This window comes from Chelonoidis abingdonii, chromosome 26 (genome assembly GCF_003597395.2).
Source record: "Chelonoidis abingdonii isolate Lonesome George chromosome 26, CheloAbing_2.0, whole genome shotgun sequence".
Classification (NCBI taxonomy): Eukaryota; Metazoa; Chordata; order Testudines; family Testudinidae; genus Chelonoidis; species Chelonoidis abingdonii.
In genome coordinates this window covers 5,121,965-5,144,481 of record NC_133794.1, presented here as the reverse complement: position 1 = coordinate 5,144,481, position 22,517 = coordinate 5,121,965, and the positions used below count along the sequence as shown (strand labels likewise).

General features: G+C 67.3%; 1 protein-coding gene across 1 annotated transcript in view; it reads right to left on the bottom strand.

Moving 5' to 3' along the window:
* Window positions 1–1,440: 1,440 nt before the first annotated feature.
* The window catches only part of DOCK6 (dedicator of cytokinesis 6), a 45,624-nt gene continuing 24,547 nt past the window's right edge, over window positions 1,441–22,517 (bottom strand). Inside the window, exons 22-50 of the mRNA XM_075061230.1 lie at window positions 21,971–22,143; window positions 21,816–21,821; window positions 21,397–21,552; window positions 20,963–21,067; window positions 20,374–20,670; window positions 19,066–19,275; window positions 18,444–18,584; window positions 17,958–18,071; window positions 16,962–17,132; window positions 16,508–16,647; window positions 15,960–16,129; window positions 15,226–15,377; window positions 14,539–14,721; window positions 12,463–12,613; window positions 12,271–12,379; window positions 11,732–11,828; window positions 10,803–10,937; window positions 10,181–10,333; window positions 9,697–9,855; window positions 9,341–9,441; window positions 8,678–8,870; window positions 8,196–8,339; window positions 7,851–7,982; window positions 5,827–5,952; window positions 5,172–5,261; window positions 4,570–4,806; window positions 3,722–3,865; window positions 3,282–3,388; window positions 1,441–2,916 (exon numbers count right to left, since the gene is read on the bottom strand). Of these exons, the coding sequence (XP_074917331.1) occupies window positions 2,745–2,916; window positions 3,282–3,388; window positions 3,722–3,865; window positions 4,570–4,806; window positions 5,172–5,261; window positions 5,827–5,952; window positions 7,851–7,982; window positions 8,196–8,339; window positions 8,678–8,870; window positions 9,341–9,441; window positions 9,697–9,855; window positions 10,181–10,333; window positions 10,803–10,937; window positions 11,732–11,828; window positions 12,271–12,379; window positions 12,463–12,613; window positions 14,539–14,721; window positions 15,226–15,377; window positions 15,960–16,129; window positions 16,508–16,647; window positions 16,962–17,132; window positions 17,958–18,071; window positions 18,444–18,584; window positions 19,066–19,275; window positions 20,374–20,670; window positions 20,963–21,067; window positions 21,397–21,552; window positions 21,816–21,821; window positions 21,971–22,143 (4,268 nt within the window). The 3' untranslated portion in view covers window positions 1,441–2,744. The remainder of the gene's footprint in view (window positions 2,917–3,281; window positions 3,389–3,721; window positions 3,866–4,569; window positions 4,807–5,171; window positions 5,262–5,826; window positions 5,953–7,850; window positions 7,983–8,195; window positions 8,340–8,677; window positions 8,871–9,340; window positions 9,442–9,696; window positions 9,856–10,180; window positions 10,334–10,802; window positions 10,938–11,731; window positions 11,829–12,270; window positions 12,380–12,462; window positions 12,614–14,538; window positions 14,722–15,225; window positions 15,378–15,959; window positions 16,130–16,507; window positions 16,648–16,961; window positions 17,133–17,957; window positions 18,072–18,443; window positions 18,585–19,065; window positions 19,276–20,373; window positions 20,671–20,962; window positions 21,068–21,396; window positions 21,553–21,815; window positions 21,822–21,970; window positions 22,144–22,517) is intronic.

The window sequence follows — 22,517 nt, the reverse complement described above, 5'->3', positions numbered from 1 at the left end:
GGGCCCCGATCTCGGCCGGTGTGGGCAGCGCCTGGCACGATGCCCGGAGCTGGGTAGGGGTCTGGGCAGCGCCTGGCACAGTGGGGGCCTCGATCTAGGTTGTAGTTCCAGCTGCTCCCGTCCACCCCCCCCAGGGTAGCCAGCAAACCCAGCTGTGCCGATTCCTCACCCCACTCGGCAGGATTTTGGCCGAGGCCCGGGGTAGGCAGCGTCGTGCCCTGTGAACAGCAGCCCAGCTGGCCGCAGCTTTGCCCAGCCCCCGGGAGAAGGCGCCCAGCCCTGCCGAGGGGGCTCGGCCCAGCGGGGGCAGAGAGGGGCTGGCAAGGGACATCTATGCCCGGGCCTCGCGAGCCCCATGGAGCCTGGGCTGCAGCCAGATGCATTTGGCACCGTCCCGTGCTGGCTTCGTTTCACTCGGCTGCGCCCGGCCGCTCCTGCCGGGGGCCCATCGCACCCCTGGGCTGGGCCGGCCCGGCCCCAGCAGCTCTAGGGCTGGACAATCCCCCCCTGCCCCCCGGGGAACAGGCCCAGCCAGACCCAGTGACTTGCCTAGGGGCCTGGGGCTGAGCTGGGAATTGATCCCGAAGTTCCAGCCTCCATATCAGGGCCCCTCGTCCCCATCCCCACACCTGGCAGGGGCCGGGCCCCAGGCCTGCTGGGGCGACTCGCCGATACCTGCACGTTGCGCCCTCCCCGCTGCCTTGCCGAACCGCAGCCACACAGCCCAGGACACCTGGGTTCTTTTCCCAGCTCCAACCGTAGGGAAGTCCCACCCGCTGCCTCAGTTTCCCCTCCCACCCTGCATCGAGCTAGACTGGGAGCTCTTTGGGGTCTGGATGCCCTTGCACCCTGTGTCTGGGCAGCGCCCAGCGCGACAGGGCCTGGATCTTGGGCAGGGCCTGAGCAGCCCCTGGCACAAAGCGGGGGGCGGGGGGCAGCAGATCTCAGCGCTACCATAATACACCTGATAGTAACTAATTCACATCCAGCCCAGCCCCATACCCTGCTGAGGCCCTTCACTGCCCCCCACACCCATCAGCAACTCCTGCCCCGGTGCCCGTGCATGAGCCGGGCCCCCTCCCCTGCACCAGCCGTTGGGTCTATCAGGGCTGGGCGCTATCACCCAGCACATGCTGGCACGGGCCTGGCCAGATTAGATGCCACAAGCGGGCGGGGTCGGTGCTCCAGGGAAAGGGAGTGAGTGTGCGGTGAGGCCTGGCTCTGCCATAGGCTGGGGCCTCAGTTTCCCCTCCAAAGCCTTGGTGAGCGTCAGCTCTTCAGGCAGGGACTGTCTGCCCAGCGCTTGGCCCGAGGGGGGCCCCATGCTCCTGGGGGGCTGCACAGGGGCTGGCAGGTGGGGGGGTCTGCCCAGCCCCCTTCTGCCCCCCAGGGCCCTGCTGTCACTCGGCCCCACAAACCAGACTCGGCTCCCGGGAATTCAAACAATCCAAAGGTTTTTGGTTTTATTGTTAAATCACTTTATAAATAAACCCCTGGCCAGCGCCTCTCCCCAGCCGGCCAGACACGGGGGGACGGGCCTGGGCTGGGGAGGATGCTGAGGGGAGACCACGCACCCCTGTTCTGGCCCGGAACAAGGCAGGAGACAAATTCAATTGGGTGCATGGGGGGGGGTTCCAGTTTGGGGTTAACGCTGGTGGCTCAGACAGTGAAGAGGGTGGGGGTGGGGGTAACAGACGGGGGGCAGCTGTGATTGGAGGGGGACAGGGAAGGCCTGGGCTCCCCCCCCGGGCCGTGGCGCAGTTGAAGGAGGCAGCAGGGCCCCACGACGGCCACTCTTGGGCCCCCCAGGGTACATCTGGCTGCTGCTGGGGGGTGTGGGGGGCTGGCACTGACACTGCAGGCCTGGGGAATCCCCTGCCTGCCCCACATGTGGAGGCCTGGAGTGGGAGCTAGTGGAGGGGCCCATGGCTGGCACTCCCCCCCCAAATCTCTGTACCCCTTTGCTAGGGGCACTGCCCGCCCCGCTGCCAATACACCAGCCCCCCTCAACTCACTTCAAACAGCCTACCCATGTTCCCCCCACTTTAACCAGCTCAGCCCCCCAGCCCTGCTCCTTCCACCCCTGGGTTAATGAACGTCCCAGACCTCCCTTCCGCCAGGGCGGTCAAGGGAAGAGATTGCAGAGCCGGGGGAAGGGGGGCTCCTCCGGGTGAGAAAAGAAACATACAGAGCGGAGTGGTCTCCCCCCAGGGGCAGGGTTTGAGAGTGGGCCTGGACCCCGGGGGAGGCTGGTTGGACCGGCTCCACGTGGGGGGCTCAGCAAGGCACTCTGGAGGCTGGGAGGGACGTCTTGCCCCCCGGCCCGGGCTGGAAGAGCGGACGCAGCTGACCCCGGGTCCTCAGGGATCCCGCTGGCTCCTCCTAGCACCTTGAGCTTGTGGAAACTTGACCCGTTCAGAGAGTTTCAAGGGGGACGGGACCCTCCAATTAATCCAATGGGTGAAATTAACAAGTGGCAAATCCGCCCCCTACCCAGTGGGTGTGGGACCCCGGAAACTGCCGGCTGTGGAGAGACCCCAGGGAACAAGCCAGTCCTGGATTCCCAGCTCAGGAAAGGGAGTGGGGTGGAGTGGTGAGAGCCAGGACTCCTGGGTCCCATTCCTCATTCTGCCACAGGATTCCGTGTGTGACCCTGGGCAAGTCCCGGCTCTTCTCTGCCTCAGTTTCTCCTCTGGTCCTGTGTGTATTGTGGCTGGGAATGACCTGGCCTGGCGCTGGGGGGCTCACCGGTGGGTGGAGCGCGGGACGAGGGGGGCATAGAGCTGGGGGATCCGGCGGCTCAGCAGGGGGTGCAGCGACTCCCGGAGGCGCAGGTAGTTGCGTTCCAGCTCCCGGTGATACTCGCGCTGGTCCGGCCCGATCAGCGACTTGTTCTTACGCAGGGCGTCTTCGCACCTGGAACCGGGGGGCGGCTCATGACCACGGCCAACAGGGTTCCCAGAATGCACTGCTTCTCCCCCCTGCTGAGTGCAGGCTCAGTGCCAGGGAAGGACAATGGCAGGGGAGAGGGATCTGGGGGCGCTCAGAGCCCAAAGGAGGGACCCCAGTTGGGGGAGAGGGAATCCCTTCTCCCTTTAGGGAAGCCCCTGCCCCAAGCAGGGTTGGGGCAGGGAGGGGCCAGGACCCAGCCGCCACCTCCTGGGGGTGAGGCCGGCCCTGGAGAAGGGATGTGAGGGGCTGGGCAGGGGGGGGAGATGGTGGGTGCCGGGGGGGGCAGAGGGGGAGACAGGGGTGCCAAGGTGGGGAGGGGGAGCTGGTACCGTTTGGTGAAGTCCCTGAAGCAGAGACGCAGCTTGTTGTGGTGCCGGTAGAGCCGGGGGTCGTCTGGGATCTCGGCCAGGAACACCTGGGCCACCTCCAGCGGGCCCTGGGCAACGGGCAGTGGGTCAGCGCCCTGCCCCTTCCGCCACAGCTCTGCCAGTGCCCCTCCCTCCTGACCCCCAGCCCCTGCTACCCCAGCCCTCCCCCCAGGTCTGCTGGTGCCCCTCACTCCTGACCCGCAGCCCCCGCTACCCCTGCCCTCCCACCCAGCTCTGCCAGTGCCCCTCCCTCCCAACCCGCATGATTCAAGTCCTGGCACAAGGGTCAAAGCTGCCCTAAGGCAGGCCCAGCGGGGCAGGGAAGGATCTGTGCCCCCTCCCAGGCCGCGGCTGGTGCTTGACCCCCGAACTCCCCTGCCCTGCCTGGGGCGCCGCCCGACCTGGTTGACGGTGGTGCCCACGCAGCCCTGCAGCACCATCTGCAGCATCTTGGCGTCAGCTGGGTCCTGGTGGGTGGCGAAGGCCAATTCCTGCATCTTCTTCTGCATGTCCTCGATGGCCACCTCGATAGGGGTCAGGATGATCTAGGGGCACCGTGGAGGAGGTGTTAGCTCAGCCTCCCCAGATCCCTGCAGCATCCTGCCCCCTGCTGAGCCCCCACTTCACGCCCCCTAGCCTGGCACCCACTGCCAAGTGCCCCTCCTCCACCCCACAGCACCCCTGGCAAGCCCCCAGCTCACGCCTCATAGCCCGGCACCCACTGCCGAGCGTCCCTCCCCTACCCCACGATGCCCCTGGCAAGCCCCCACCTCACACCCCATAGCCCGGCACCCACTGCCGAGCGCCCCTCCCCTACCCCATGGTGCCCCTGGCAAGCCCCCACCTCACACCCCATAGCCTGGCACTTACTGCCGAGCGTCGCTCCCCTACCCCACGATGCCCTTGGCAAGCTCCCACCTCACGCCCCATAGCCCGGCAGCCACTGCCAAGCGTCCCTCCCGTACCCCACGGTGACCCTGGCAAGCCCCCACCTCACACCCCATAGCCTGGCACCTACTGCCAAGTGCCCCTCCCCTACCCCACGGTGCCCTTGGCAAGCTCCCACCTCACGCCCCATAGCCCGGCACCCACTGCCGAGTGCCCCTCCCCTACCCCACGGTGCCCTTGGCAAGCTCCCACCTCACGCCCCATAGTCCGGCACCCACTGCCAAGCGCCCCTCCCCTACTCTACGGTGCCCCCAGCGAGCCCTCCACCCCGCGACGCCCCCCAGCGGCCGGCCAGTGGCACCTCCTCCTTGTGAACGACGGGCAGGCGGGTTCTGATGTAGGGGAAGGCGTGCGAGGTAGTGAGCAGAGTCTTGCGCTTGTGCTGCTCGTGCAGCTCCCCGTGCGCCCGCCCGTCCCGCGTGAAGGGTGTGCAGAAGAGGAAGGTGCGCAGGCTGTAGTTCTTCTCAAAGTAGGTGACTCGCTCCTTCAGCTCGTAGGTGTCAAAGAACGGCTCCACATAGGTCAGCTGGATGTAGGCCTGGGACGGGGGGGAGGCCGTGTGGGGGGGCATGGCCGGGGATCTGCCCCCCAGCCCCAGGGAGCCCCATACCAGGAGCACCCAGCCCACACCGCCCTCCTCACGGCCCCAGAGCTGGGTGACACTGGGAGAGTCCTTGTCCTGCTCCGTGCCTCGGTTTCCCCTCCTGCCTCATGTCAGGGCCTGTCTTGCTGTGTCCAGGCAGCACCCAGCACGACAGGGACCCCCAATCTCAGCTGGAGTCCACGCAGCACCCAGGGACCCTGATCTTGGCAGCATCCGGTGCAGCGGGGGAGGGAGGGGGCCCGATCTCGGCCGGGGTCTCCAGGCACTGCTGTGTACCCGAATGGGCCCAGGCAATTTACCTTGTTGGGGTCCAGCTTGCCCTTGTCCACAGGGTTCGAGTCTTTGATGATCTCGACCAGGTCGTCCCCGAAGCGCTCGGCGTAGAACTCCTGTGTAGGGGGAGAGACCCCCCTTCTGTGGGGCCGGACCTGGAACCGGCCACTTTCCAGCCAAGGAGCCTCCGGCCGGTACCTCCAGAACAGCCCGGGGTGCCCCAGCCCACAGCCTCCCTGGCTGGCAGCAGAGGGACCACGGAGGCCCAGTGTGTGTCGAGGGCCCCCCAGGGCCCCATCCCATTGTCCTGGGGCAGAGCTGCCCAAGCTGCAGCCAGGATTCGCCTCGGGGCCCAGAGACCACAGTGATGGGCAGAGGGGGCAGGGGTGCCTGGGATCAGGGTTCCGTGAGGGGGGGCACTGAGAGAGCTGCCAAAATCCAGCAGGATTCCCATCCACGTACCCACCCCGATGTGGGGAGCCGGGGGGGTAGTGCGAGGGGCAGAACCAGCCCACGGGGCACCCTGCGCCCACCCCGACAGGGCTCCAGCCAAGAGGGAGAACAGGGGCCATTTCCAACCGAGTCACAGCCCCCAGGTCCCCCAGTCCTGGGCTCCCCGCTTCCTGCCAGGGCCCCTTGCTCCCAACCCGCAGCCCCCAGCTCCCCCTGCCCGCGCCTCACCTCCAGCCGGTGGGAGATCTCGGCCAGCTTGGTGATCGACGGTTCTTTATACACAAACTCCTGCTCATCCAGGTCCCCGAACTTGCTGCCGTAAAACCCGACCCGGAAATACGTCCCGAACATGCGCTGAGGCCTGGGGCAGAGCGGGGGCGGTGAGCCTGGGCGGGCAGAGGCCAAGAGCCGGGGGCCACAAGCACCTCATGGGCTCGGCTCTCCCTTAAGTGCAGCCACCTCTGGGGTGCAGCACGACAGCTGGATACAGCAACAGCTAGGGAGCAGGAGCGAGTGCCCCCTACTGAGCCCCCCACTCCTGCCCACAGCTTGGAGGACACGGCCCAGGGACCCCCCCCCAAATCAGTGGGATGCCCCAGGGGGGTGACTTACCGCAGCATCGAGGCGGGGGAGCAGCAGCGGGCAGGACCGGCGGCCGGGGAGAGAAGACGAGAGGCAGCAGGTTAGCAGGGGGCAGTGAGCGTCTCCTGGCGTGGCGCTGGGGGGGGGGCCAGGGCCTGGCGGGGGTGTCCCGGGACAGATCGCCACCCCCCTTGCAACCATGCAGCCCCCCCTGAGGCACTGCCTCCCTCAGCCACCTCCACTTTGACCCCCCGTTCAGAGGTGAAAGGTCACCAGGGTCACAGCTGGGGGTCGCTCTGGGCACACTGGGGCAGAGGGGCTGAGGGGGCTGCACCCCCACCCCCTTTGGGGATTTCCTGCCCTGGTTCAGGCTCTTCCCAGACAGGGCTACCCGGTCCCCCAGCACAGAAGTGGGTGCTAAGCCGGGACCAGCCGAACCTGGTAACTCATCACGCCCAGGATGACTGCACTAACCACTAGGCCCTGTCCCCCTCCCCGAGCCAGGGAGAGAACCCAGGAGTCCTGGTTCCCAGCCTCTGCCGCTCGAACCACTAGACCCCACTCCCCTCCCAGAGCTGGGGAGAGAACCCAGGACTCCTGGCTTCCAGCCCCCCGGTTCTAACCCACCAGCCCCCATTCCCCTCCTCGAGCCGGGGAGAGAACCCAGGAGTCCTGGCTCCCAGCCCCCTGCTCTAACGCACCAGCCCCCACTCCCCTCCCAGAGCCGGGGAGAGAACCCAGGAGTCCTGGCTCCCAGCCCCCTACCCCATGTTCTAACCACTAGACCCCACTTCCCAAGCTGGACAGGGTTAGAAACAGACCCTTTTGCCAGGCAGCCTGGACCATGCAGGGGGTGGGGGTCAGGAGCTGTGAGGGTGCTGCACACACTGGCTTAGGGCGGGCGGGGGCGCGCACACACACGTGTCCTACCTCCCAGCCAGCACTCTGACAGGACGGGCGCAGGGTGGGGGGAGAGAGCAGGAGAGAGAGCACATCAATTGCCATTGGGACCCCCCTGCCCCCTCGCCCCACAGCGCAAGATCCGGGCCGTACCCGCATCACACCCCGACCCCCCCTGGATGCTGCAGATGGGGCTCGGGGGTAAGGCCTGACCCCCTGGAAAACACTGACCCCCAACCCCCCCAGAGAACCAGGGCATCTCCGAGGCAGCTCCCCACTGCAGCCAGCTAGGCACCCCGCTTTCTGCCTTCAGTGGGAGGCTGGGGTCCACTCCCTGCAACGCACATCTCTGCCTGAAGGGGGCGCTGTCACCAAGGGACCATGCCCACACTCTGCCTTAGGGGAGCAGCCAAAGGGCCCCCCTCAGGCTAACAGAAATCGCTCCATGGTGCAGAGGGGGAAACTGAGCCATAGACAGGGAGGGATCTGCCCAGGGACGCAGGCAGACAGTGGCAGAGGCAGGGAGAGAACCCAGGAGTCCTGACTCCCCGCCCCCCTGCTCTAACCACTAGACCCCACTCCCTTCCCAGACCCAAGGAGAGAACCCAAGAGTCCTGGCTCCCAGCCTCCCTGCTCTACGCACACTCCCCCCCCTCCACGAGCCAGGGAAAGAACCCAGGAGTCCTGGCTCCCAGCCCCCCTGCTCTAAGCACCCCCCCCACGAGCCAGGGAGAGAACCCAGGAGTCCCGGCTCTGGGTCCTGCGCCCACCTGGCTGCTGATCTTGCTGAAGGCATCCTGCAGCTTGCCGTGCAGAGCCGCCAGCTTCTTGAACTCCCGGTTGGCCTCGTGGATGGGGATGAGGATCTTGTACACTTGGTTCACTGCCTCGTACAGCCCACCCTGGGAGGGGGTCAGACAGGGGTCGCAGCCCCCTAGGCACATGAGCAAAGGGGGCAGGGACCGTAGAGGCCAGGGTCTGCCCCTGCCCGGCTCCCCCAGGCCCAGACACCCCCTGCCAAGCCCCGCACAGCCCCCTCCCCATTCCAGGGCCCCGCCAGGCAGGCTCCCTCCCTCGGCCAGCGGCGGCAGTAGGGCCGTTCCCTGGGCACTCACCATGGTGAAGAAGGCAGCCGCCTGCTCCAGCAGGCCCACCAGCCCCAGCTCGGTGAAGAACTTCCCGGAGCAGATCCCCTCCTCGTCTGGGGACAGCACGTCATCCGAGACGGCCGACTCCTCCAGCACGTTGGACGAGATAACCTGCCGGAGATGGGCAGTGAGAGGGGCTGGGGGGCCGAGAACCCACCCGGGCGGGTGGGTCAGCACGCAGGCCTGTCTGGGGGTGGGGCAGGGAGGGGGCTCTAGTGGGAGGGCTGAGAGCCAGGACTCCTGGGTTCCCTCCCCAGCTCTGGGAGGTGAGTGGGGTCTGGTGGTGGGAGCTGGGAGCCAGGACTCCTGGATTCTCTCCCCAGCTCAGGTTGGGGAGCGGGGTCTGGTGGTCAGAGCAGGGGGCTGGGAGCCAGGACTCCTGGGTTCTCTCCCGCTCCCCCGGGCAGGGGTGGTGTTGCTGGCCAGTGCCCGGGGGCACTGGGGCTCACCTGGAAGGAGACACAGCCCACGGGCAGGTGGCGGGAGTCCTCCAGCATGCTCAGGTACTCAGCCACCAGCGCAGCCGCGTGCACCATGCACTGCGCCGCCTCGGCGTGATTCCCCTGCGACGAGTGCTTGGCTGCCATGTTCTGCAGCCACGTCAGCCGCAAGTCTGGGGAGTTCTGGTAGCCCTTGGCGATCCTGGGAGAGAGATGGACTGGGAGCCAGGATGCCTGGGTTCTCTCCCTGGTCTGGGGATGTGGGGGCTGGGAGCCAGGACGCCTGGGTTCTCCCCCTGGTCTGCGGATGAGTGGGGTTGGGAGCCAGGATGCCTGGGTTCTCTCCCTGGTCTGGGGATGTGGGGGCTGGGAGCCAGGACGCCTGGGTTCTCCCCCTGGTCTGCGGATGAGTGGGGTTGGGAGCCAGGATGCCTGGGTTCTCTCCCTGGTCTGGGGATGTGGGGGCTGGGAGCCAGGACGCCTGGGTTCTCCCCCTGGTCTGCGGATGAGTGGGGTTGGGAGCCAGGATGCCTGGGTTCTCTCTGTGGAGGGGGGTGGGCAGCAGGTGAGGGCAGGACCATGAACTTGGCTGGGGGGCGGAGAGAGCTTGTGGGAGGAGACTGGCGGAGGATGGGGGCGTGGCCAGGCAGGGGGCATGGCCGGGGCGCTCACCTGTACATCAGGTCTATCAGCATCTCCGGATCCTCCTGATGCTCCTTCATCTTGACGGTGTCGGTGAGGATCATGTGCAGGTTGAAGACGAGGTCCTGCACCTGGGGAGGCAGTGGGCTCAGACTCCCCCCTCCCCGCCCATCACCCCACACTCTGGGGGCGTGGCTGGGCCAGGGCCTCTGGCTGCCACGGGGGGCTGAGAGTCGGGGAGCCCTTGGCCGGGCCAGCCCCAGGCTGTAGAGTGGATCCTGTCGCCCCACAGCTACCTTGGGGACAGGCCCCACCCGGTACCCACTCAGTTACAGGAATGGGCCCTCGGAGGGGGAAGCCTGTCAATCAGGGCAGGTCCCCCCCACCTGCTCAGAGAAGCTGCTGTCCCGCAGCCCGGCGTCCTCCTCGGCGTAGGTCAGGATGGTTTTCAGCGAGCGCCGGAGATGCTCCTCGTTGAAGTTGGATGAAGTCCCGACGAGTGAGGACAGAGACATGGTCACCTGCATCTTCACACGGGCAAAGTTCTGTGGGAGGACGGGGTGGGGGAGGCTGAGCCGAGGAACCTGCAGCGCTCCCTGCTGCTTGGGCACAGTGCACCAGGCTCCTGGCACGGGGGTGAGGGCAGGGGATGCCCAGACAGCCCCTGGGATCCCGCTGGCTGGCTGTGCCCAAGTTCCCTGGCAGCCTGGCCCATGGAGCAGGGGGGATCCCCGGAGTCTCCAACAAACCGCCCCCCTCTTCCACCTGCAAAGGAGCCGGCGGCATGGCCCAGCCAGCCCACCTGACTGCTGATCTCCACCCCAAAGACAGCCGCACGGCTGCCGGGGGAGGGGGGGGGGCTGCACTCACGTGGCCAATCTCGAAGTTCTGGCGCATGAGCAGATAGAGGGAGGCGCTGGCATGGGCGCGGATGGCAGCCACCCGACTGCTGCAGTGCCCCAGGAGCCGCAGACACAGGTCGCCACAGAGCTCCGTGTCCTCCTCGAACAGCATCTCTGGGAACTGTGCCGCGAGGAGAGGGGTTAGAGCCCCCTGGACACCTAGGTTCTCGCCCAGCGCTGGCAGGAAGAAGGGTCCGGTGGCTGGAGCAAGGGGTGCTGGGAGCCAGGACGCCTGGGTTCTCGCCTGGCGCTGGCAGGGAGCAAGGTCCAGTGGCTGGAATGTGGGGGAGGGGCGCTGGGAACCAGGACGCCTGGGTTCTCACCCAGCGCTGGCCTGGAGTGGGGTCCAGTGGGCAGGGGGTTGGGTTTCCATCCTGGCTCCCCCATTCCCTCTGGATGGAGTGACACGAACCCGGGTGCGACTCTCCCAGAGCCAGCCCAGCCCAGCTGCCTGTGGGATGGGGCCAGGTGAACCCCTCCCCCCTCTGATCTCCCTTCTCCCCAGCAGCCCCGTCACCCGCCAACCACCCCCCAGCTCCCGGCAGGCCCCCTGGATCTATTCCGGGGAGCCACGGGGGGGCCCCACTCACCTTGCTCACCAGTGCCCTCTGGGAGGCGAAGCAGTGCTGCAGGAAGAGGGCGCTGGGCGTGCAGGCCATGCTATGCAGCAGCACCCGCAGCACCCCGTCCAGCATGCTCTCCTTGGCCTCCGCCAGCAGCACCGTCTGCGGGGACACCCGTCGTGAGGGCGGAGCTCGGGGGGGGCAGGGAGGGCAGAGCTCGCTGGGGGAGGGCTTGTGAGGGTGCAGCTCGACTGGAGGAGGGCAGAGCTTTCTGGGGGAGGGGCCATGGGGTGGAGCTCCCAGGGGGCGGGGCTTTCTGGGGGAGGGGCCATGAGGGTGGTGCTTCTGGGGGTGGAGCTTTTGATGCGTGGGGGTGGAGCTCGGCGGGGGGAGGGGAAGAAGTGGGAGGGCGGAGCTTTGGGGGATGGGAGGGCCTCCCCCTGGCTGGGAGGGGGGAGGGCCGAGCTTTCTGGGGAGGGGCTGTGAGGGTGGAGCTCGCCGCAGGGCAGAGCTTGGGGGGTATTGCCGGAGGGGCCGGGAGGGTGAAGTCTCCTGGGGAAACCAGTGCCTGATGTTCACAGGCAGGGCCGGCTTTAGCCATTTCGCCGCCCCAAGCACGGCAGCATGCTGCGGGGGGCGCTCTGCTGCTCGCCGGTCCCGTGGCTCCGGTGGACCTCCCGCAGCGCGGATGCTCCACCGGAGCCACAGGAACAGCGGGGAGGTCCACCGGAGCCACCTGCCACCCTCCCGACAACCGGCAGAGCGGCCCCCGCAGCATGCCGCCCAAGCACGCGCTTGACGCGCTGTGGCCTGGAGCCGGCCCTGTTCACGGGGGGCAGGGGCTGGGAGCCAGAACTCCTGGGTTCCATCCCCAGCTCTGGGTGGGGGCAGGACAGGTAAGTGGCAGCTGCTGGGGGGCGCTGGGAGGGAAGGGGGTAACTCCACATTGCCCCCACCTGGACAATGATCTCCAGCGTGTCCAGCACCACCAGGTTGGCCTCGGTCGCCAGGTTTCCCTCCACCAGCACCTCCTGCTCCACCTCCTCCCGGCTCCTGGGGGCAGAGCGGGGCATCAGCATCCACCCCTCCACCTCCCAGCCTGGCACTCCCCATGACTAGCCCCCCACAGTGCCCTGGGCTCCCTGGAGTCGCTTCAATCCTGGTCCCTGCTCGGTGCCCCCAGCACCCACCCACCCCATGGCCTCCCAGCATCCATCCCCCACCTCGACACCGCGCCAGCAGCCCCCAGCCTACAGCCACCCAGGGCCAGCACCCCACAGTGCCCCGGGCTCCCTGGCATCGCTTCCATCCTGGTCGCTGCCTGGCCCTCCCCAGCCCGGGGCCCCCCAGCACCCCCCACCGCCCAGCCACCAGCACGGCACCCCCCAGCATCCTCCCTCCCCTCCACCCCCCTCAGCGGCCAGCTGCCACCCCTGTGCCCCCAGAACCCACCCTCCCCTCCCAGCCCAGGGCCCCGGCGCCGCAGCACACGCACTTGTCCACCTTGTCGGAGTTCGGGCGCCAGTGGGTGAGGTTCTTCCTCCAGCGGACACTCTCCTGGCCCCCCAGGGGGCTGCGCTCTGCGGGAATGGGTGTGTCAGGAGCTGCATGGCAGGGGTGGGGTAGAGGCACGGTGGGGCGCAGGGGCAGGCTGGGGGAGTCTGGCAGGGGCAGGGCTGATGGGGGCAGGGGGGGCATGGCCATGGCTCACCCCTGCTGCGCCGCACCATCTCCTGGCGCGCGCCGACAGTGCCCAGAATCGCCTCCTCCAGCCGCGCCTTCATGTCCAGCGACCTCTTGAAGGCCAGGCTGCTGATGTGCTCGAAGGCCTTCCTGCCCTGCGGGGTGGGGTCAGGTTAAGCACTAGGAATCGGACCCCTGGGGAATCCCTCCAGCCCACTGGGTCCCCCCGGAGACCCCGCCCCCACCCACTGGATCCCTGCCTCCAGATCCCCCAAGCCCGCTGGGCAGGGCCGGCTTTAGGAAGTGCGGGGCCCAATTCGAATATTTTTGGTGGGGCCCCGGCAGGAATGATCAAAAAAAAAAAAAGTTAAAAAAAAGCCTTTCAATTCTTAGCAACCAGTTCCCTCTAAAAAGTTCTGATTTAAGGGCTGTGCCACAGTGTGTATTTCTTGTTCCAGTAGGGTTACCATACGTCCGTATTTTCCACCTGGATGGCGATTTAAGAACCAAATAGCCTGACATGCCCAGTAAAATATGGCTGTATGTTAACCCTACCTAAAAAGTTCTTTTTTTAAAAAGATGGGCCCGAACTAGAACTGAGCTCCGTTTCACATGTGTGGGTCCCCGCCACTCCCTGGGGGTGTGCACATGTGTGGGTCCCAGCTGCTCCCTGCCCCCCTCATTGAAGCAGGTGTGCAGGGTTAGTGCCCTGCAGGACACCAGTGGACGTGGGGTTGGCTGGAGGTAGGGGCTGGCTGCAGGCAGGGGGTGATGCAGTAGGGACTGTCTGTGTGGGGGAGGGGAGAGCAGGGGGTGGCTTTAGGTGAGGGACAGGATCTAAGCCTGTCACCTGAGCCAGGTGGGGGGTAGGGGGTCAGCACCTTTGCCTGGGAAGCTGGACAAAGGAAGGGGCTGGCTGGAGGGAGTTGGGTGAGTTCAGTTTCGGTTTTGGGCTGGGTGGTTGGAATTCAGGGAATCCCAAGCTGGGGACTAAGCTTCCTGAACCCCCAGCAGGACTTGACTGAGGGATCCTTGTTGTGCCTCCAAGCTCTGCTGTATCCTTCATTCCTGCTGTCCAATAAACCTTCTGTTTTACTGGCTGGCTGAGAGTCACTGTGAGTCCCAGGAAGAGGGGTGCAGGGCTGGACTCCCCCACACTCCGTGACACCGAGAAGGGGTGTGGGGCAGGCTGGAGACAGGGGTGTGTGGGGTGGGCTGGCTGGCTTCAGGCAGGGCCACAGGGGGATGCAGCAGGGGTTGGCAGGGCTGGAGACAAAGAAGGAGTGCAGGACTGGCTGGCTTCAGGCGGGGGTGCAGCAGGGGTTGGCTGGAGACAGGGCAGGGGGGACGAGGCTGGTGTGGGCAGGGCAGTGGGTGCAGCAGGGGCTGGCTGGAGACAGGGCAGGGGGTGCAGCAGGGGCTGGAGGCAGGGCAGGGGGTGCGGGGCTGGCTGGAGACAGGGGCTGGCTGCGGGCAGGGGCTGGTGTGGGCCGGGCAGGGTGTGCAGGGCTGGCTGGAGACGGGCTGATGCCCGCCGTCCGTGGTGGCAATTCGGTACGCTGCTTGGGGGCAAAACCACCCGCACTGCCGCCCCTTGCAGATTGGCGCCCCAAGCACCTGCTTGGAATGCTGGTGCCTGGAGCCAGCCCTGGCTGGTGCGGGGCTGGAGGCAGGGCAGGGGGTGCGGGGAGCCCCTGCTGGGAGCCCCAGATCCTTTAAATTGCCCTCTGGGGAAGCCGGGCCACCCTGGTACAGCACACCAGCTCTTGCTGGTACACCGTACTGGGGCTTGGATGCGGGGTCCGCTTAGGGGGGGGCCCAGTTCAGGGGAATTGGCTGAATTGGCCTAAAGCCGGCCCTGCCGCTGGGTCCCCCCCGAGATCTGCCCCCCTGCCTGCTGGATCCCTGCCCCCAGATCCCCTGCTGGCCCACTGGGTTCCCCCCCAAGATCCACCCCCTGCCTGCAGGATCCCTGCCCCCGGATCTCCCCAGCCCGCTGGGTCCCCCCAGATCTGCCCCCCACCTGCTGGATCCCTGCCCCCAGATCCCCCTGGCCGCTGGGTCCCCCCAGCCCCCCCACCTTGTACTCGAAGCAGGCCACGCAGAGGTAGAGCAGGTCGAGGAGGCGGCCGAGGTGCAGGGGGGGCAGCTCCGCACACCAGCTGTGCAGTGCCCCCGCGTCCCCGTTCTTCAGCACCCACAGCAGGCAGGCCAGCAGGGTGCGGCTCGCCTCCGCCGACAGAGTGCCGCTCGGGCGGGGGGGCTGTGGAGAGAGACGGGGGTCAGGGCCCATCCCCCGCCCGGGCATGGGGGGGGAGGGGCTGTGGGGAGAGACGGTGGTCAGCGCCCATCCCCCGCCTGGCTGGGAGGAGAGACAGGGTCGGCTGGGGGGAGAGATGGGGTCAGCGCCCATCCCCCACCCGGCTTGCGGGGAGCTCAGGACCGTACCCCATGGGGCGCCCTCCAGCAGCTGCCCTGGTTTCACTCACAGTCGGGGCTGGGACCTGCGGGGGGCCCAGGATCAATCCTGGGGGCAGGCCCCCCGCCCGGCTGCTCACTGGGGACAGGCCCTGCAAGGCCAAACGAGCCTGCAGATACCACCCACCTCCAGGGGGTGTAGTTCTTGAAGGGGCTCCCGGCTCTGGGTGGGGGCTGGGAGCCATTCTCTCCCTGGCTCTGGGAGGGAGAGGGGATCCCGGGAAGGGAGCTGTCCATCTCGAGATCGGGGTCCTCCTCCCCCTGCCCCCACCCCCCCACGGCTACTCACGGCTGCCGGCGGCGGGAAGGGGCTGGCCCGGTGGGCGTGGGGCAGGGGGGAGCCGGCGATGGCCATGGCCACCGACTGGCTGATGGTGCTGCTGTCGCTGTCTCCTTCGTCCCCCAGCACGGTGACCAGGCGCCCACGCGGACTGTGGTTCTCTGTGAGGGGAGAGCACAGAGCTGGGGGGCATCGGGCACCAGCCAGCCCGGGGGCTCCCAAGACAGAGGAAAGGGGACAGGCTCAGGAGCTCGGACGCCTGGGTCCTCTCCCTAGCCTTGGGAGCGGGGGGGCTGGGAGCCAGAACTCCTGGGTTCACTCCCCGGCTCTGGGAGGGGGGTGGGGTCCAGTGGTTAGAGCCGGGGGGAGCTGAGAGTCAGGACTCCTGGGTTCTCTCCCCGGCTCTGGGAGGGGGGTGGAGTCTAGTGGTTAGAGCTGGGGGTGGGGCTGGGAGTCAGGCCTCCTGGGTTCCCCGGCTCTGGGAGGGGGGTGGGGTCTAGTGGTTAGAGCCGGGAGGGTGGGCTGAGAGTCAGGACTCCTGGGTTGGGACGGGGGTGGAGTCTAGTGGTTAGAGCTGGGGGGGCTGGGAGTCAGGACTCCTGGGTTCTCTCCCTGGCTCTGGGAGGGGGTGGAGTCTAGTGGTTAGAGCCAAGGGGGGCTGAGAGTCAGGACTCCTGGGTTCTATCCCCGGCTCTGGGAGGGGGCTGGAGTCTAGTGGTTAGAGCTGGGGGGGCAGTGCTCACCGGTGAAGTCGTAGAGCTGTGGCAGGGCATCCAGGACGATGCTGAGCAGGGGCAGGTAGAGCTGGGCCACGTGGGCGCGGACGGGGGGGGTGGCGTAGCGGGTGTCGGCGTCGTGGCTGCACAGCAGGTTGTGCAGGGCGCTGATGACCTTCTTGTGCAGGAAGAAAACGCTGGCAGCGGGGAGAGGGGACCTGGGAATGAGACTTCCCCACTCTAACCACTGCACCCCACTCCCCTCCCAGATCCAGGATAGAACCCAGGAGTCCTGGCTCCCCCCTCCCTCTAACCACTGCATCCCACTCCCCTCCCAGATCCAGGATAGAACCCAGGAGTCCTGGCTCCCAGCCCCACCCTGCTCTAACCCACCAACCCCCACTCCTCTCCCAGAGTCGGGATAGAACCCAGGAGTCCGGGTTTCCAGCCCCCCCCTGCTCTAACCACTGCACCCCACTCCCCTCCCAGAGCCGGGATAGAACCCAGAAGTCCTGGCCCCATCCCCGGGAAGCTGTCGCTAGCTCTGGGCTGGACCCCGGGGCGACCCCGCTCACCCTTCGGCGTCCGGCTCCAGGATGAGCGCCAGCTCCGTGAGCACCAGCCCCACCAGGAAGTGCTGCCGGCGGTAGGGCACGGACAGCTCGAACATGCCGGCCACCCGCTGGTCCTGTGCTGGGCTGGAGAAGGCCGAGCCCTGGGGGAGCCGGCGGGAGTGAGCCGAGAGCATGGGGTGGGGGGGAGCCATGGGGGCACAGGAACAGGAACTGCCTGGCCAGCAGCTACAGCTGCCCCACGCCTGGGGTCCCACCCAGCAGTCCCGCCCACCGGCCAGGGGCTCTCCCTGCAGCTGTGATGGCAGGGTCAGGGCTGCCAGCGTTCAGTGTGGGACCTCCCCAGACTGGCACCTCCTGGGCGCCCCAGGGCCCAGCCCCACCCCGAGACAGAGCCCCCCGGGCCCAGGACACAAGACCGATTTTCCTCCGCTCCGGAGGGTGGCGGGACTGGTACCTGGGAGGTGGCGGAGGACACGGAGGGCGAGGGGGAGGCGGGCGGCGAGAGGCTGTGCCAGGGCAGGTTCAGGCTGACGTAGTGTTCATGGCTGCAGACGATACGCAGGAAATCCACGCGCAGCGCCACCAGGGCGGGGGGGTTCTGGGCGCTTGGCAGTCGGTTACCAATCTGGGGGCGCACAGCCTGTGATGGGGGGCTGGGATCCCAGGGACAGCCCAGCGGCTGACAGCTTCCCCGATTAAATCCCCAGCCCAGCTGTCCCCCTCCAATTGCCACTTCCGCCTTCGGCGCGTGTCCCCACCAGCGTCCCCCTCCGACCACCCCCGCCCACCTGCCCATTACCCCCTCCTGCTTCTCCCCCCCGTCCCAGCTGTCCTACCGACCACCCCTTTCACCACCTCCCTAAGCCCGCTGTCCTCATCTCGATTGCCCCTCCCCCGCACCACCCTGATCCCCTTTCCCCCCGCCCAGGTCTTATTCGGCATGACCGCTCCCCCTCCTCACCTGCCCCCCATCACCCCCTTTCCCACCTGTCCCCCGGTCCAGCTGTCCCTCCGACCACCCCCCTCCCACTTGTCCCCCATCACCCCCTTTCCTGCCTGGCTCCCCCCCGGTTCAGCTGTCCCTCCGACCACTCCCTTTCCCACCTGCCCCCAGTCCAGCTGTCCTCCCCGATTGCCCTCTCCCACGCCTGCCCCCCATCACAGCTTTTCCCGCCTGTCGCCCCCACCCAGCTGTCCCTCTGACCACCCCCTTTCCCACCTGCCCCCCACAACCACCCCCTTTCCTGCCCAGCCCCCCCACCCAGCTGTACACGCTGCGATGCCCCATGCCCACGCCCTCCCCAGCTCTGGGAGGTCACTGGCTGGCCTCCCGTAGCCCAGGGGCACATCCCCCCACCCCGGTTCCAAGGCTGCAGCTCCAAGTGGAGAATTGCCCACCCCAGGGGGCTCCCAGCCACAGGACGTCCCGCAGGAAGCTGCCCCCGCCAACCTGCTTGTAGTAGAGGCGGATGAGGCTGAAGACGAAGCCGCGGTCCATCAGGGAGAGCAGGTCGTTGAGGAAGAAGGCCAGGCTGCTGTTGAGGCGCTCCACCAGCTCCACATCCTGCCGGGACAAGGCCGGGGGGTGGGGGTTAATGTCCCCCAGGGACACGGGGCTCCAAGCAGCACAGGAGCAACGGGTGGGGTGAGAGAGCAGGCTGGGATGGGGCGAGCAAGGGCAGGTGGAGGGAGGGACAGCGAGGGGATGTGGATGGATAACAGGGGACTGGCTGGGGGGGGGGCGCGTAGGGGATGGATGGAAAACGGGGGATGGACAGGCTGGGGATGGAGGGAGGGACACACTGGGGGGTTACAGGGGGCTGGCTGGATACCTGGATGGACAGATGAGCAGGGGATAGATGAGGGCGGGTGGGGGGGAGGTAGCTAAGGGGGCAGGGCAGTGGGGCAGGGGCAGGTGAGGGGAGGGGACACCGACCTTCTGGTAGCGGCTGGCGATCTCGATGCTGACGGCGCCTACCAGGGCGGCGATGTCGTCCACGAAGCGGCTGGGGAAGCGCAGCCGGCGCGGCGCCTCCAGCTTCTCGGCCTGGTGCAGGTGCAGCGCCATGCTCTTCCCCTGCGGGCGAGAGCCGCCAGCGCTGGGCACGGGCTGCGGGGACCCCCAGGGGAGGGCAGCCAGGGACACTGACCCCTGGACTGCCCCAAGGGGCAGACGGAGCAGGGGGGCAGGACAGTGCTATGTGGGGGGGCTCGGGGATGCTGCGCCTGGGGGCGGCGCACACTGGGCCAGCGGTCCCCTCGCTTGGACCTTCTCCAAGAGGTGGTGCTGGGGGACTGCCAGGCCAAGGCCGATTGGGGGTGGGGTGGGGGCAGCTCCGATGCTAGGGGGGGCTGCCAGGCCAAGGCTGATGGGAGTAGGGGGTGGAGACTGGACACTAGGGGGCTGCCAGGCCAAGGCTGATACGGGGGCTGGGGGGGGAGCCCAGACACTAGGGGGCTGCCAGGCCAAGGCCGATGCAGGGGGGGAGCCTGGACACTAGTGGGGCTGCCAGGCCAAGGCTGAAGCAGGGGCCCTGTCCCCCCACCCCGGCACTCACCAGCAGCCGGAAGAAGAACCAGGCCTGGCGTATCACGGCCTCACGCACGGTGCTGGTGCTCACCACCCACTGCAGGGCCAGCTCCTCGTGCAGCAACTGGGAGGAGACAGTCAGGTGGTTACTGGGGGGCGGGGGGGGCACGGCCGGCAGCACCAAGGGGGTAACACCAGGGAGTAGGGGGAGCTCGTCTTCCCGCCCCCCGCACTGCTCCTAGGCCTGGCCCCAGCAGGAATTTACCCCTCTGCCTGCGGTGCTCAGCCGGCCCCCATCACCCTTCCTGCTCTGCAATCCACATGGCTCCCCCACCGCCCCGCGGCAGGCCAGGCTCTGACCCCTTGGCACAGGCGGGAAATCGAGGCCCAGGGAGATTGAGCTACGTCGGTCCAGCCCCGGTGCCACAAACTGGGCCTGGCTCCAGCAGTTCTCCCGGCCTGGGAACAGTTCCCCGCTACCCACTGACGCCTGCCCAGGCGGGTCAAGCACCGAAATGCTCTGGAGAGGCGCCCAGGGTGGAGGCGTTAGTGGCTTCGGCCAGGACAGACCCTGGGTTATAGCACGCAGCCAGCCTCCAGCGCCCCCCGGCCCCCCATAACACACTGGGCCCCTCTGTTACCTCATGGCTATCCCTGGGCGCCAGGCCTGCCCTTGGCTAGTGGGACCCCCCTGCCAGCCTGAGCCTGCGAACCCGGAGGAGAAAGTGGCCCAGCGGAGCACTCCCTGGGCACGCCAGTGAGGGAGGCGGCTCACACAGACACGGCGAAGGAGGGGTCGATGGTGACAGGGCACAAGGCAGAAGATGGATGGAGAGTAACAGGCAGGAGATTTTAGCTGGCGGGTGATAGATGGACCCTGTCCGAAAGGAACCTCCCCTCCCGACCTGGATTCTCTCTCTGTCCGGCCAGGGAGACCCAGGGCTCAGAGCGATTTTGGAGCTCAGGGATTCTGGATAATGCATCGGGCGCGAGCGGGATCAGAGCCCGGTACCAATTCAACGCTTTACAGACACTGGGATTCTCCAGGGCAGGGCTCCAAGCACGTGCTTGGCATTCATTAATGAGGCCTCATGTCACCCCAGTGAGGCTAAGGCAAGCGTTATCAGTGGGGAAACTGAGGCATGGAAAAGGGACATGATGTACCCAGACCAGGCAGGACATCAGTGGCAGGGCTGGGGGCAGGGGACCGGACTCTGGGCTCCCAGGGCTCCAGCTCTAGCTATTACATCACTTCCCACTCCTAGAGCCGGAGATGGAACCCAGGAGTCCGGGCTCACAACCCCCACTGCTCTGACCACTAGACCCCACTCCCCTGCCAGCACTGGGGACAGAACCCAGGAGTCCGGGACCCCAGCCCAGGAGTCCAGGCCCTCATGTCTGTTCCATGGATGGATGCAGGGATGTTGTGGGGGGAGGGGGGAGTGTCTATCCCAGGAGCCCGAGGATCAGCTGTAGCTGGGCAAGAATCATTTACCCACCCTCCGCCCTCCAGACTTTTGCTCAGCCGCCCCCCCGCCCCCTCTACCTTCTTGGCGGTCGGCCTGGTGGGGGCGGCGGGCGCGGAGGTGCGCTCCAGGAAGGAGGAGAGGCGGTTAGAGCTTCGCTCGCAGGCCTGTGGGACGCGGCGGGCGGTGATGATGGAGCAGAGGAGTGAATGGAATGAGAGGATGGAGCAGAGGAGAGATGTGATGGACGAACACCCCCCCACCAGTGCCCCATGGGGGTCTGTGCCGGCTCTACCCGCCCACCCTGGGTGGAGGTGCAGAGTGACCGTGGAGAGGCACCGCAGTCCTCGCTCCTCACCCCTAGGGGTCAGCGCTGCACGGGGAGACCCAGCTGGGCAGTTACCGGGGCAGGTGGGGCGGGCACAGCCGGCAAGCGAAGTGGAGAAGGGGAAGGGGCACCTGTTTGAGGTCGGCGCTGGAGCTGGGCGGGTTCCGGCGGAGCACGGCCTTGGGCCCACCGGGGGCGTAGGCCGAGTTCACCCAGGAGTGCGAGCGGTCGATCCCCTGCACCGCGGCCGCCGGGAGAGAAGAGAGCAGCGAGAACCGTCACCGGGGGAGGGTGGATTCAGAGCCAAGAGCAGGACACCCCCCCCCAGCCCCTCTCTGCCCAGCCAGCCCCCTGCCCATGGCGGGATTTCAGACGGGAACCGGCAGGAAACGCCCCACTCAGAGCAACCCACCACCAGAGCCCCCAGCCCAAAAGCACCAAGGTGGCAGAGGATGGGGGAGCTGTGCCCGATTGGCGGGGTGCAGGGAGCCCAGGAGGCTGATTCCACCCCCGGGGGTGCAGAGTGGCAGAGCAGGGAAGGAGGTGGGGGCACTGGGTGCCTTACTTTGCTGCCCAGGATCTTCTGGACCTCGTCGTCGGGGGAGCCGGGCACGGTGGCCAGGTCGGGGTTGCTGTTGCTGATGCTCTTGGAGCGCGACAGGTTGAGGCTGGCGGGGCGGCCGGTGGCGCGGGACAGGGTGGCACATTGGATGGCAGCCCCCTGGGGTGGCATCCCGGCCTCTGGAACAAACACCCGGGGGGAGTCAAGGGGGTGGGAAGGCATTTTAACCCCCTTGGAGAGCCCAGGAGTCCAGGCTCCCAGCCCCCTGCTCTAACCACCAGCTCCCACTCCCCTCCCAGGGCCGGGGATAGACCCAGGAGTCCTGCCTCCCAGCCTGGTTCCTCTCTCCAACTCTGCTCCCCTTCCCGAGGATCCCCCCGAGGAAACACTCCCAGAAGACCCCTCCTGGGATCAGACCCCACCATCCCCTCTGGGAGCGGCCCTCCTCCTCCCACCTGCCCCTCCCCAGACGCAGCCCCTACCTCCACCACACCCCTGGGAACTGGCCCCCAGCAGCCGCCCCCGCCCCCCCTAGGACACACAGCTCCATGGAAGTTAAGGGCCCCCCTGTCCCCACCCCCTGCGCACCGTTCCCCGCTGGTGGTGTCTCGGCAGGCAGGCGGAAGGCGAAGTGGACGCAGGCGGCCAGCAGCGGGTTGTGGCCGTGCTGGCCCTGGCTGGCCTCCAGGCCCCGGTGGATCTGGTTCACCATGATGGCCATGGCCTCAAAGGCGGCACGGCCCAGGTTGACTGAGGGAAGACGTGAAGGGGGCAGGGGTGAGCCAGGGTTGGGGGGAGGGCTGGGCCGGGCCGCAGGACTCCTGGGTTCCTCTCCCTGGGGCATGGGTGCAGGTCCCCATCAGTCCTGACCCAGTGGGGGGAGCCCAGCACTAGCACCTGGGACTTCTTGGCTCTGCCTCTGGCCTGCTGGCTGAGCACATGCAAGCCATCGCCTCTCCTGGTGCCTCAGTTTCCCCATTGGGACAGCAGGGCCAATGCTCCCCTGGGGCTTTGGCCGATTGCGGGGGCTCTGACACGCCGGCGTCATGCGTCCCGGTCACAAACGGGAAATAAACTGCAAAACTCCCCCTCTGATTGGCTGTCTTCCCCTCTGCCCTGCCCCT